Source organism: Mobula birostris, chromosome 18, assembly GCF_030028105.1.
Source record: "Mobula birostris isolate sMobBir1 chromosome 18, sMobBir1.hap1, whole genome shotgun sequence".
Taxonomy (NCBI): domain Eukaryota; kingdom Metazoa; phylum Chordata; class Chondrichthyes; order Myliobatiformes; family Myliobatidae; genus Mobula; species Mobula birostris.
The window spans coordinates 10330157-10343402 of NC_092387.1; the positions used below are offsets into that span (position 1 = coordinate 10330157).

A 13246-nucleotide genomic window follows, 5' to 3' on the forward strand; every position below is an offset into this window, starting at 1 on the left:
CTACATATTTGTTCTTCTAATTCTCACTGACTTTTGGAAAGCCTATAGTATAATCTCATTGAACTGATTATCCCCTTATTCCTAAACTCTACCCAAATAGCTTCACTGAACCTTTCCCCAGGAATATCGTCTATAAGTAGTGCATGATGTCTTCCTTAATTAATAGTGCAGTCTCCCCTCCTTTCTTACCTCTAACTCTATCATGCCTATTGCATATGTACCCTGCAACATTGAGCTGCCAGTCATGCTCATCCCTCAACTAGATGTCAGATGTATCTGTATTACAGTGGAATAAATGGAATTGTAGAGGCATAACAGAGGATTGAAAGGGGACACTAGCAGGGATGATGGCAGAACAGCAATGGTTGGAGTTTATGGGAGAATTTGGAAGGTGCAGGATAGATACATTCCAAAGAAGCAGGAATATACTAAAGGGAGAATGACATAACGGTGGCTGATGAGGAGGCAAAACGAGCATAAAAGCAGAAAAGAGGGCATATAATAGAGCAAAGATTAGTGGGAAGTTAGGGGGAAGCTTTTAGAAGCCAACAGAAGGCACCTAAAAAAGCCATAAGAGGGGAAAAGATGAAATATGAAGGGAAGCTAGCCAATTATATCAAAGGGGATGCCAAAGATATTTCAGTTATATAATGAATATAAGCAAGGTGAGAGTAGATATCGAACCACTGGAAAATGATGTTGGAGAGGTAGTAATGGAAATTACAAGGAAGTGGACAAACTAACGAGTATTTTGCATTCATCTTCACTGTGGAAGACACTTAACAGTACGCTGGAAGTTTGAGAGTGTCACGATGCAGAAGTGAGTGCAATTGCTATTATTAGGGAGAAGGTGCTGGGGAAGCTGAAACGTCTGAAGGTGGATAAGTGACCCGGACCAGATGGACTATAACCCAGGGTTCTGAAAGAGGTGGCTAGGGAGATTGTGGAAGCATTGGTAATGATTTTTCAAGAATCACAAGATTCTGGCATGCTTCCAGAGGACTGGAAAATTGCAAATGTCACCCCACTCTTCAAAAGGAGAGGGGGGCAAAAGAAAGAAAATTACAGTCTAGTTAGCCTGACCTCAGTGATTGGGAGGATTTTGGAGTCAATTATTAAGGATGAGGTCTCGGTCTGCTTGGAGGCAGATGATAAAATAGGCCGTAGTCAGCATGGTTACCTCAAAGGAAGGTCTTGGAATTCTTGAATTGAATTGACTTTCTTTCTTACATCCTTCACATACGAGGAGTAAAAATGTGCAATGTGCAAATTATAGCAATTTATAATAGTATGTACGGTAAGATATACAACAGAACAGTCAGTATAGCTTAAAAATACAATTGTGTCAGCACGAAGTAATCTGTCTGATGGCCTGGTGGAAGAAACTGTCCCAGAGCCTGTTGGTCCTGGCTTCAATGCTATGGTACCATTTCCTGGATGGTAGCAGCTGGAACAGTTTGTGGGTCCTCAATGATTCTTCAGGCCCTTTTTATGCACCTGTCATTGTAAATGTTCTGAATAGTGGAAAGTTCACGTCCACAGATGCGCTGAGCTGTCTGCACCACTCTCTGTGGAGGCCTGCGATTGAGGGAAGTACAGTTCCCATACCAGGCAGTAATGCAGCCAGTCAGGATGCTCTCAATTGTGCCCCTGTAGAAAGTTCTTAGGATTTGGGGACTCATGCCGAACTTCTTCAGCCGTTTGAGGTGAAAGAGGTGCCATTGTGCTTTTTTTCAACACACAGCCGGCAGGTACAGAGTAAGTGTAGTCCTCGGTGATGTGTATACCGAGGAACTTGAAGCTGTTCGCCCTTTCAACCCCAGATCCATTGATGTCAATAGGGGCTAGTCTGTGTTTCCGTTCCTCCTGTAGTGCACAACAGCTCCTTTGTTTCTACGACATTGAGAGAGAGGTTGTTTTCTTGACACCAGTATGTCAGGGTGATGACTTCTCTGTAGGCTGCCTTGTTATTATTTGAGATTAGGCCAATCAATGTAGTATCGTCAGCAAATTTAATTAGCAGATTGGAACTGTGGGTGGTGACACCGTCATGGGTGTACAGAGAGTAAAGGAAGGAGCTTGGGACACAGTCCTGACGAGCTCTTGTGTTGAGGGTCAGGGGTGAGGGAGTCCAGTCTTAATATCTGCTGGCGATCTGACAAGAAGTCTGGGATCCAGCTCCACAAGGCAGGGTGAAGGTCGAGGTCTCTGAGCTTCTTGTCAAACCTGGCAGGAATTATGGTGTTGAATGCTGAACTAGTCCAAGAACAGCATTCTCACATAAGCATCCGTCCTCTCCAGGTGTGTAGAGCTATGGCTATTGCGTCATCTGTCCATCATTTTTGTCGGTAGGCGAATTGTAGGCGGTTGATAGCATGCTGCAGGTGTAGTCCTTGACCAGCTTCTCAAAGCATTTGCTTATTATTGAGGTGAGTGCGACAGGATGGCAGTCATTGAGGAAATAAGAAGAAGGATAGACAAAGGAGAATCAGTAAATGTTGTGTACTTGGATTTTCAGAAGACCTTTGGCAAGGTGCCACACATGGGGCTGTGAACATGATGAGAGCCCATGGTATTACAGGAAAGATACTAGCATGGATAGAGTATTGGCTGATTGGCAGGAGGCAAGAGGGGGAATAAAGGGAACTGGTGGTGACCAGTGATGTTCTGCAGAAGTCAGTGTTAGGAACACTTCTTTTCATGGTATATGTTAAAGATTTGGATGACGGAATTGATGGCTTTGTGGCCAAGTTTGCAGATGATACGAAGTTAGGTAGAGGGGCAGGTAGTGTTGAGGAAGAAGAGAGGCTTCAGGAGGATTTAGACAGATTGGGAGAATGGGGAAATGAGTGGCAGATTGAATACAGTGTCAGGAAGTGCATTGTTATGCACTTTGTTAGAAGGAACAAAAGCATTTACTATTTTCTAAATTGGCAGAAAATCAAAAATCATAGGTGCAAAGGGACTTGAGAGTCCTTATGCAGGATTCTCTAAAGGTTAACTTGCAGGTTGAGGCAGTGGTAAGGAAGCCAAATGCGATGTTATCATTAATTTCGAGAGAACTAGTATGCATAAGCAAGGATGTAATAGAACATAGAAATCTACAGCACATTACAGGCCCTTTGGCCCACAATGTTGTGCCAACCATGTAACTTCCTCTAGAAACCGCCTAGAATTTCCCCACCGCATAACCCCCTATTTTTCTAAGCTCCGTATACCTATCTAAGAGTCGCTTAAAAGACCCTATTGCATCTGCCTCTAATGCTGAGGCTTTTTCAGGCACCGATGAGGACTCAGAGTGTTTTGAGCAGTTTTGGGCCCCTTGTCTTAGAAAGGATGTGCTGGCATTGAAGAGGGTTCAGACGAGGTTCACAAGAACAATCCTAGGAATGAAAGCATTAACATATGAGGAGCATCTGATAGCTCTGGGCCTGGACTCACTGGATTTCGAAGAATCTCATTGAAACCTTTTGAATGTTGAAAGGAAGAATGGATGTGGTGAGGAATGTTTCCTTTCACTGGGGGAGTCTAGGACCGGAGGGCACAGCTTCAGAATAGAGGGACGTCCATATAGAATGGAGATGAGGAGTTTCTTTGGCCAGCAGGTGTTGAATCTGTTAGAATTTGTTATGACAGGTGGCTATGGAGGCCAGGTCATTGGGTGTATTTAAGGTGGAGGCTGTTAGGTTCTTGATTAGTCAGGGCTTGGAAATTTATGGGGAAAAGGCAGGAGAATGGGGTTGAGAGGGAAAGTGGATCAGCCATAATGAAATAGAGCAGGCTTGATTGGCTGAATGGCCTCATTCTGCTCCTATCTCTTGTGGTCCACCACGTTTCTGTAATAGTTAAATTATCCCAGTCCCATGTATTTGTCCTTTACCTAAGTTCATCTGTCTAACTTGTCAAGATTCTTGCAGTAAAATAAATGCAGCTTAGTCCATGAGGTTTTCCTCACTTCCTGTCTTGCTTCTGTCTGTCCTGCCTACTGGATTTGCTTGCTTCAGCTTCAATATTTGTCTCAACTTTCTCATCTGCCACATGACTACTTTGGTCTCATCCGCTACTAGAGTAGTTTAAAACCCTCCTGTGTAGCTTGAGCAAGCCTTCCGACCAGGATATGGTCTCTCTTCCAGTTCGGATTCAGCCCACCTGTATTGTCTTGGTCACCACTGCCCCAGTAGTTTAAGAACATGAAATGCTCTTGCACCAGTTGCATAGCGGCATATTCATCAATCATATCTTTCTATTGCCACCCTCGTTACAGTGTAACACAGGGAGATTTTCAGACATATAACCTTTGAGGAGGAATTTCTTTTGCTTGATGGTGGTGAATCTGGAATTAATGCCACAGTCAAGGTGGAGGCCAAATCACTGGATATATTTAAAATGTGGGTTATTAGATTCTTGATTAGTAAGGATGTCAGATGTTATGGGGAGAAGGCAGGAGAATGGGGTTGAGAGGAAAAATAAATCAACTGTGATGGAGCAGACTCAAAGGGCAGAATAGTCTGAATGCTGTTAGGCCTTCTGATCTTGAAGTCCTGCTTTTTAACTTTCTGCCTTTTTCCCTGTTTTCATCTCTTTTTCTACCAATGGTGTTATTCCAATATGTGCAACAACTTTTGGTTGCAAATTGTCATGTTAATTTTTTAATGTGCTAATTGCAAGCGTTGATGGAGTTTTTGAAAAATAAAAACCTTGCTTTGTTGTTAATGAACAACATGCTATCTTGTGCATTGCCTCAGAGTTTGGATCCTTCATCACTAGCCCACCCCCTAGCTTTGTTGGGCAAATACTTGAGCTCCTACTCCAGTGTTGGGCTGGTTTGAATGCCTCCTTACCACAAACCACTGCAAGAATAGAGTCAGGGTTCAATACTCCATCTTATCCCTCTGTCTTGATGGCAGGAGCTGCCTTCGGTTAGCTGCACCAACATGCAGTCTCCTGGACTGACTTGTGTTACAATTTAATCAGGATATCCACAGGACTTGTATGAGGAAGCTAAAAGTCAAGCTTAGCTTGTAAATTTTTTGAAATGTTGAATTCCCATAATCACTTGAAGGCTTAATTTATGTATAATCAGATCAAGTGTTATGTATATCTTGTGCTTTGTTTCTGGGTAACTGTTGCATTTTTCACTTTTAGACAAACTTACTTTGAAAATCCCTTGGAAGAATCTGTACAGTGAGGCAGTGGTAGCTACACTGGATGGTTTGCATCTTCTGATTGTTCCAGAGGGAAGTAAGTCATATTGAATGTTCTTTTATTTCTCGAATTGAAATATTGTTAACCTTTTTACAATATGAACTATTTGAATTGAGATCTGAAGAAAATGCTCCACTGTCCCATGTGAATGATGGAGTCAAAATATTTGGTGAGCTGGATTAAGGGTGTATATTGCATTGTGATTGGTGCAGATCATGCAGTTTTCTAGCAGTTGGCACAGGTCAAAGATCATGTCCACGCTGATTCAGGGTAAAACCAGAACAGGTTGGCAACATTTAGCAGCTTAGACAGCATATATGGAAAGGGAAGCAGTTAATGTTTCAGGTCTGATGGCCTTTATTGGAATCTGCTGAGCATTTCTATCCTTTTATGTTTTTTATTTCTATTTTCCAGCAACTGTTGCTTATTTTTTGATTTTGATTTTTTGATTTTTTAATGTGATTTGGGGAGAGGTTTATCAGTCACTGGGCAGAGGTGTCTGAGACATTGACGTTCTTTGATACAGATAGCAGAGATACTGTTTGGAATGTCTCCTTTACTGAACCAGAGGTTTGGTTTAGACACTTTGCCTTGTGACTTGCATGCAAAGTTTAGTATCACATTATTTTGCCGCTCTTATAACTTACTGATGGTCACATTTTTTTGAGAAAATACTTTTTGTGTTTTGTTTGCATGGATTGTATTTTGTCCCAAAGGTCAGTATTCTTGTGCCCATGATGGAGCTGGCTGTCTATAACCCTTTGAAGCCTCTTGCATCTGTACACAACGTCTGCCCAGAACATTTTCAGTATTTGCTGTTGTTTTCCAGACAAGGCTAAGGGTTGATGCATTTGTATTTGACTTGTATTGACTGCTGTGTTACTTGGTTTTACATTCTCAGGCCAAGATAAAGGTTTTACCAGAAGCAAATATATGCTTAGAAATTTAATTTTGTTACTGTTCTTCAAGGTATTCAATATGATGCAGAAAAGGAAGAGAAACAATTGCAGGAAAATAAGCAAAAAGAACTTTTGCGAATTGAAGAAGCCTTGGAAAAAGCAGCAAGAAAAGGTGTGTTTGGCAAAATCTTCTAGTTTTCTGTTTTTCTAACTATACATAAATGTAATTTTCACTTTTGAATTCAAGCTTTTGGGTCTCAATCTAAAGAAAATTGTTCTTATGGTCTGTATATTGGGTTAGTGTTTCGTTAAACGTACAATACAAAACCAATAAATAACCCAAATTGATACTGTTGTGTTCTTAGACTGGACGTAATTTGGAAAAGAAAATATTTCACCATGGTATAACTAAGGGAATTGTGATGAGTACTTTGCAACAGTATGTTCAATTGACAGATCGATTTGAAATTCCATATTTATATTTACCTTGGACATGGACAAGTACAGCACAGGAACAGGCACCTTTGTCCCACAATGTTGTGCAAACCAATGAAATTAGTAATCAAATGGTTAACTAATCTAATCTATTCTGCCTACAGAATGTCCATCTCCTTATTTTTTCCTCACATTATATTTTAAATGTCTCTTAAAAGTCCGAAATGTTTCTGCCTCGACCACCACCCCAGGCAGCGCATTCCAGGCACCACTACTCTCTGTGTTTAAAAAAAAAACTTGCCCTTCTCATTTCCTTTGAAATTACTCCTCGCCTTAAAAGTATGCCCTCTGGTATTAGACAATTCTACCCTGGGGAAAAAGATACTGTCTGTCTACTCTAACGATGCCTCTCATAGTCTTTCAAACCTCTGTCAGATCTCCCTTCAGCTTCCACTGCTCCAGAGAAAACAACTCAAGTTTGTCCATCTTTTCATTATAATACAAGCCCTCTAATCTAGGCAACATTCTGGCAAACTTCTTGCCAAAGCCTTGAAATCCTGTCTCAGCCCATGTCTGCAGCTTCTGGTTTAAAATGATGTTACCGAAGGCATGCAACAGCTTACTGCTAGTTTGAAAGCAAAAAAAAACAAACACATTACTAATAACACTTTTTTTTGAAGTAAATTGTGGTAAACTATCACCACAAATAATGAAGAGGAGTACGAAGGTGAAGCGAATTTGAGAGATGTTCCATGCTGGTGTGCTGTAAAATTGATGCACTTGGAATTGGAGCCATGCTGGTTGGAGTCAATCATTCAGCAGAGAGGAGAAGCCGAGGCATTGGAGTTCTAATGCCCGTCCAACTAACCTGGGTGTGAGGGTGGATCGCTCTAATTGTTGAGCTGATTTGGAGAGGTCAAGAATGGCTTCTTCGGTAGCAAAATCTAGGCCCAAAGCAAACCGCAGGGTGGCATGTTCTAGGCCTGGAGTGATTTGCCCTGGCGGAGCCTGGGTCCTAATGTGCGGCACGATCTGCTGCTTGGACAATTTAAACACCAGCCCAGATAGACGGGAAAAGCAGGGTGTCAAGAGTTGGGTGAGGTTGGATCGCTCTAAGCACCAAGCTGATCTGGAGAGGTTGAGAATGGCTTCTTTGGCAGTGAAGTCAAGGCCTAAAGCTGGGCGGTATATTCGAGGCCCGGAGCTATTCGCTGCACCGGAGCCCATGGTCCTAATGTGAGGTATGATCTGCCATTTGGACCATTTAAATACCAGGTCAGATAGTCTGGGGGCTCCTCTCTCTGCAATGCTGAGGCTGTGAGACTGCCCCAGTTGCTGTGCTTTGTGCTGCAAGATTTTGGAACGATTTGCCACACAAATATAATGAACTGAATACCGAGGCTTTTGGTCTACTCCGGGATGATCCAGGGATTTGGATTTAAGGACTCAATTTGGTTTGGAATGCTGTTGTTGTTGCTCACTTCTATTGTTTGCATGATTTTTGTTTTTTTTTCTCCTCTTTCTCTGTGCATTGGGGGTTGGTCTTTATTTTTTTTATTGGGTTCTTGCTTTGTGGTTCCCCTGTAAGCAGACAAATCTCAAGCTTGTGTGATTGATCCATTCTTTGATAATTTTACTTTGAATCTTGAATCTTTGAATTCATAACCCATTATATTCTTTGCTAGTTTTATGCTATCCACAACACCGCCAATCTTCATATCATCTGCAACTTACTAACCCACCCATTTACATTTACATCCAGGTCATTTATATATGGCACAAACAGCAGAGGTCCCAGTACAGATCACTGCGGAACGCCATTAATGACAGACCTCCAGCTGGAATAAGGCACTTTGACACCACCCATGTTTTCTAAGGGCAATCCAGTTCTGAATCCGAATGGCTAATTCACCAGGGATCCCATGCATCATAATGTTCTGGGTGAGCCTTCCATAAGGGACCTTATCAAGTCTCTGTTGGTAAAAAATGAAAACATATCCTCAGATAGAGGTGACATAGGATCAGAAGATGCAGAATCCTTGTGGGTAGAGTTAAGAAACTGCAAGGGTAAAAAGGCCCTGATTGGAGTTACGTACAGACCCCTGAACAGTAACCAGTTCTGAATCAATGGTCAATTTACCATAGATCCCGTGCATCTTAATCCATTATGTCCCATCGGAGGGCAGCTGTGTTATTATCCCTGATTAGTAGAGCAGCTCTTTCTCCCCACCCTCCTATTTTCTTAGTATTTTCTGTTCAAGTAGCTGATAGTCATATCAATTACATTAGACTGACCCTTCTGATCACTGGAAAGATGGCACTTACCCACCATGTGCCGCCTTTTCTACACTGGGATCCCCTGCTTGCATGATCCGTGGGAGACTCATCTCTTAGACCACCACTACCTCGGGAGAAGCGCCGGCGTCCTGGTGAGGCTGAGATGGCGTGCAAATTGACTGCTGCTCCCTAGCAGTCTCTTGGCTACTGTTCAGTCCCTGGATAACAAGCTTTGTGAACTGAGAGCCAGAACCTCCTGTCAGCAGGAAACAAAGGAATGCAACGTTTTGTGCTTCGTGGAGACCTGGCTGACGGAGGAGATACCGGTTCATGCCATTGAGCCCTCTGGGTTCTCCCTGTTCCAGGCAGACAGATCGAAAAACCTCACTGGGAAGAGTAAAGGAGGAAGGGTATGCTTCATGGTTAACAATGCTTGGTGTGATCCCCAGAATGTCCTTTTGTTCCCCAGACCTGGTGCTGCTGTGCAGACCCTACTGGCTGCCTAGGGAGTTCACAGCTGTTATCATCAAAGCAGTGTACATTTCGCCGCAGGCTGAATCTGGCTCTCAAGGAATTGTATGAGACCATCAATACACTGGAGACTGCACACCCAGAGGCTGCCTTCATTGTTGCCGGTGACTTTAATTGAGCGTCACTGGCTAAAGTCTCACCGAAGTTTTGTCAGCACATCTAGGTGAGCACTTATGGAGATAACACACCTGACCACTGCAACGCTTACAAAGCTTTCCTTCGACCAACTTTTGAAAAATCAAATCACTCTTCGATCCTGCTTTTGCCGAAGTACAGGCAGAAGCTGAAACAAGAGGCGGCCGTAGTTAAATCCATCCTCTTTTGGTCTAACCAGTTGGCCTCCAAGTGGCAGGACTGCTTTGATAACGTCAACTGGAATATCTTCCATGATGAGGATGTCTCCAAGTTCGCTGATGGAGTCACGTGCTTCATCTGGAAGTGCATCGATGATGTTGTCCTCCAGAAGTCAGTCAGGGTCTTCCCGAACCAGAAACCCTGGATCGTTAGTTCTGTGCGAGCAGCACTTACTGCGTGACATAGAGCTTACATTGCTGGCATTCAAGTAGGGCTCAAGAAAACCAGCTATGATCTATGCACAGCTATCAAGGCTGCGAAACAACAATATAGAGAGAAGATTGAGTCAAGATTCACAATGAATAGCACGTGACTTGTGGCGAGGGCTGCGTACCATCACTGACTTCAAAGCCAAACGTGGTGCCATCAACATCACGGCCTCTCTCCCAGATGAGCTCAATTGTTTTTATGCTGGGTTCGATGTTGCTGACTCTGAGCCTCCGAGGAAAGCCACCGCTACAACCTGCAACCCGGTCATCTCTGAGGCTGAGGTACGGGCCCCCAAATCCTAAGAACTTTCTACAGGGGCACAATTGAGAGCATCCTGACTGACTGTATCACTGCCTGGTATGGGAACTGTACCTCCCTTAATCACAGGACTCTGCAGAGAGTGTTGCGGACAGCGTAGCACATCTGTAGTTGTGAACTTCCCATGATTCAGGACATTTATAAGGACAGGTGTGTAAAAAGGGCTTGAAGGATCATTGGGGACCCAAGCCATCCCAACCACAATCTATTCCAGCCGCTACAGTCTGGGAAGCGGTACCGCAGCAAAAAAGCCAGGACTAACAGGCTCGACAGCTTCTTCCACCAGGCCATCAGATTGATGAACTCACGCTGATTTGAGTGCACTTTATATTACATTGACTGTTCTATTTGTTATAAGTTACTATGATTGCACATTGCACATTTAAATAGAGACGTAACAAAGATTTTTACTCCTCATGTATGTGAAGGATATAAGAAATAAAGTCAATTCAATTCAATTCCCATTACCTCTCTCTATCTTTTCTACAGCATCAACACCCTGGGACATTAAGCACCCATTCCAGTCCCTTTCTCAGCCAAGTTTCTGTCATGGCCACGGCATCATATTTCCATGTACTGATCCATCCTTAAAGTTAAATCTCCTTTACCCATAGTACTCTGAGCAAAGTGAATCATGACCCAACGTTGGTCTGGATGCTGGAATGCTGTCTGCGATGGTGAAAGTAAAATAAATGCTCAGGACTTACTGATTTACATAGTTGCAAATGTTAATTTTATAATTCAATAATTGCTGACTAATTTATTTAATGTAACAAACGTGTATACATTCCTCCAAGATGTTTATGTTGGAGCAGTTTCATTGTGTTGGTTCTGAAGGTGAGATTTAATGGCTTTTGTAACTTCTAAGTCCAGTCCTAATTGTTCAATGTTATTTTGTGTAATCAATATTTACATTCAAATTATTGGATAAACCACTAATATAAACAGTAAGTTAAAATTTCAGAGTATGCAATTAATTTGAGTTCAGAAATGTTAGCATTAGGCTAGTATTTCCTGTCAAAGTAAATAATTATTTAATCTACCTATGAAGATACAGTGCCGAATAGGCACTTCCAGCCTTTTGAACTATGCTGCCCAGTAATCCCTTAGTTTTGTCCTAGCCTAATCAGGAGACAATTTACAGCGCCCAATTTACTTACTAGCCCATAAGTCTTTGGACTGTGGGGGGAAACTGGAGCACCCAGAGGAAACCCACGCAAACATGGGGTGAATATACCAGCTCCTTACAGGCAGTGTCAGGAATTGAACCTGTGATGCCGGTACTGTAAAGTTTGTGCTAGCCACTATGCTACCATGTGCTAGCCACTACTGTCTATTTTAAAGCAGTCACTGACTTGTAAATATCTCAGAGCTAAATGAGAGTCCTCTCTGGTGTGCTATTTCGGTGGGGTTAGTAACAGCATGAATTGATATAAAGTCAATGGCCACTTTATTAGGTATTGGAGTGGAACCCAGTAAGCTCTTCTGCTGCTGTTGCTCATCCACTTCAAAGTTTGATGTGTTGTGCATTCAGAGATGCTCCTGCATCCGACTGTTGTAACACATACTTATTTGAGCTACTATCGCTATCCTGTAAGTTTGATTTAGTCTGGCCTTTCTCCTCTGACCTCTTATTAACAAGGCATTTTTGACCATGTAGCTGTGGCTCACTGGTGTTGTGTTGTTTTGTTTCTTGCACTATTCTCTGTTAACTCGAGAGACTGTTCTGGAGTGAAATCGCAGAAGATCAGCAGTTTCTGATACACTCTTGCCACCCTGTTTGGCATCACCAATCATTTGAGAATTAGAATTAGATTTAATATTACTGGCATACGTTATGAAATTTATTGTTATATGGCAACAGTACATTACAATACATAAAAAAATCTGTAAATTACACTAAATATATATTAACATGTTAAGTAAACAGTACAAAAAGTAGTGAGATAGTGTTCATGGGTTCAATATGCATTCAGAAATCTGAGAGTGGGGGGAAAATCTACCCCTGAATTGTTAAGTATGTGCCTTCAAGCTCCTGTACCTCCTTTCTGATGGCAGCAATGAGAAGAGGACATGTCCTGGGTGATTGGGGTCCTTAGTGATATAGCCTTTTTGAGGCATCGCTCCTTGAAGATGTCCTGGGTGCTGGGGAGGCTAGTGCCCATGATAGAGCTGAGTGAGTTCACAACTTTCTGCAGCTTATTTCAATCCTGTGCAGTGCCCCGCCTCCATACCAGACGGTGATGCAGCCCGTTAGAATGCTGTCCATGGTACATCTGCAGAAACTTGCAAGTGTCTTTGGTGACATAACAGATCTCAAATTCTAATGAAATATAGCCTCTGTCATGCCTTCTTTGCAATTGCATCGATATTTGGGCCCAGGATAGATCCTCAGGGATATTGATACCCAGGAACTTGAAATTGCTCACTCTTTCCACTACTGATCTCTTGATGAGGACTGGTATGTATGCCCTCATCTTACCCTTCCTGAAGTCCACAATCACTTCTTGGTTTTACTGACGTTGAGTACTAGGTTGTTGCTGTGATACCACTCAACTAGCTGATCTATCTCTCTCCTGTACATCTCGTCACCATTCGAAATTCTGCCAGCAATAGTTGTGTTGTCAGCAAATTTACAGAAGGTATTTGAGCTGTGCCGAGCCACACAGTCATGGGTGTAGAGAGAGTAGAGCAGTGAACTAAGCAAACAGCCTTGAGTTAAGAGGTAGAGCTGTTATTTCCAATCTGAACCGAATATGGTCTTCCAGTGAGGAAGTTGAGGATCCAGTTGCAGAGAGAGGTACAGAGGCCCAGGTTTTGGGGCTTTTTGATCAAAACTCTAGAATGTTTGTATTAAACACTGAGCTGTAATTGATGAATAGCAACCTGATATAAGTATTCATATTGTCCAGGTGATCTAAGGCCACGTGAAGAGCTCATGAGATCATATCCTCTGTAGACCTATTGTGGTGATAGGCAAATTGCAGTGGGTCCAGGTTGTTGGTTCGGCAGGAGTT

The 13246-nt window shown here is 42.6% G+C and overlaps 1 protein-coding gene across 1 annotated transcript in view; it reads left to right on the plus strand.

The window, feature by feature from the left end:
* Nucleotides 1-13246, plus strand: part of vps13c (vacuolar protein sorting 13 homolog C) — a 387871-nt gene that overhangs the window by 28197 nt on the left and 346428 nt on the right. The window contains exons 4-5 of the mRNA XM_072282204.1: nt 5146-5241; nt 6175-6276. Of these exons, the coding sequence (XP_072138305.1) occupies nt 5146-5241; nt 6175-6276 (198 nt within the window). The remainder of the gene's footprint in view (nt 1-5145; nt 5242-6174; nt 6277-13246) is intronic.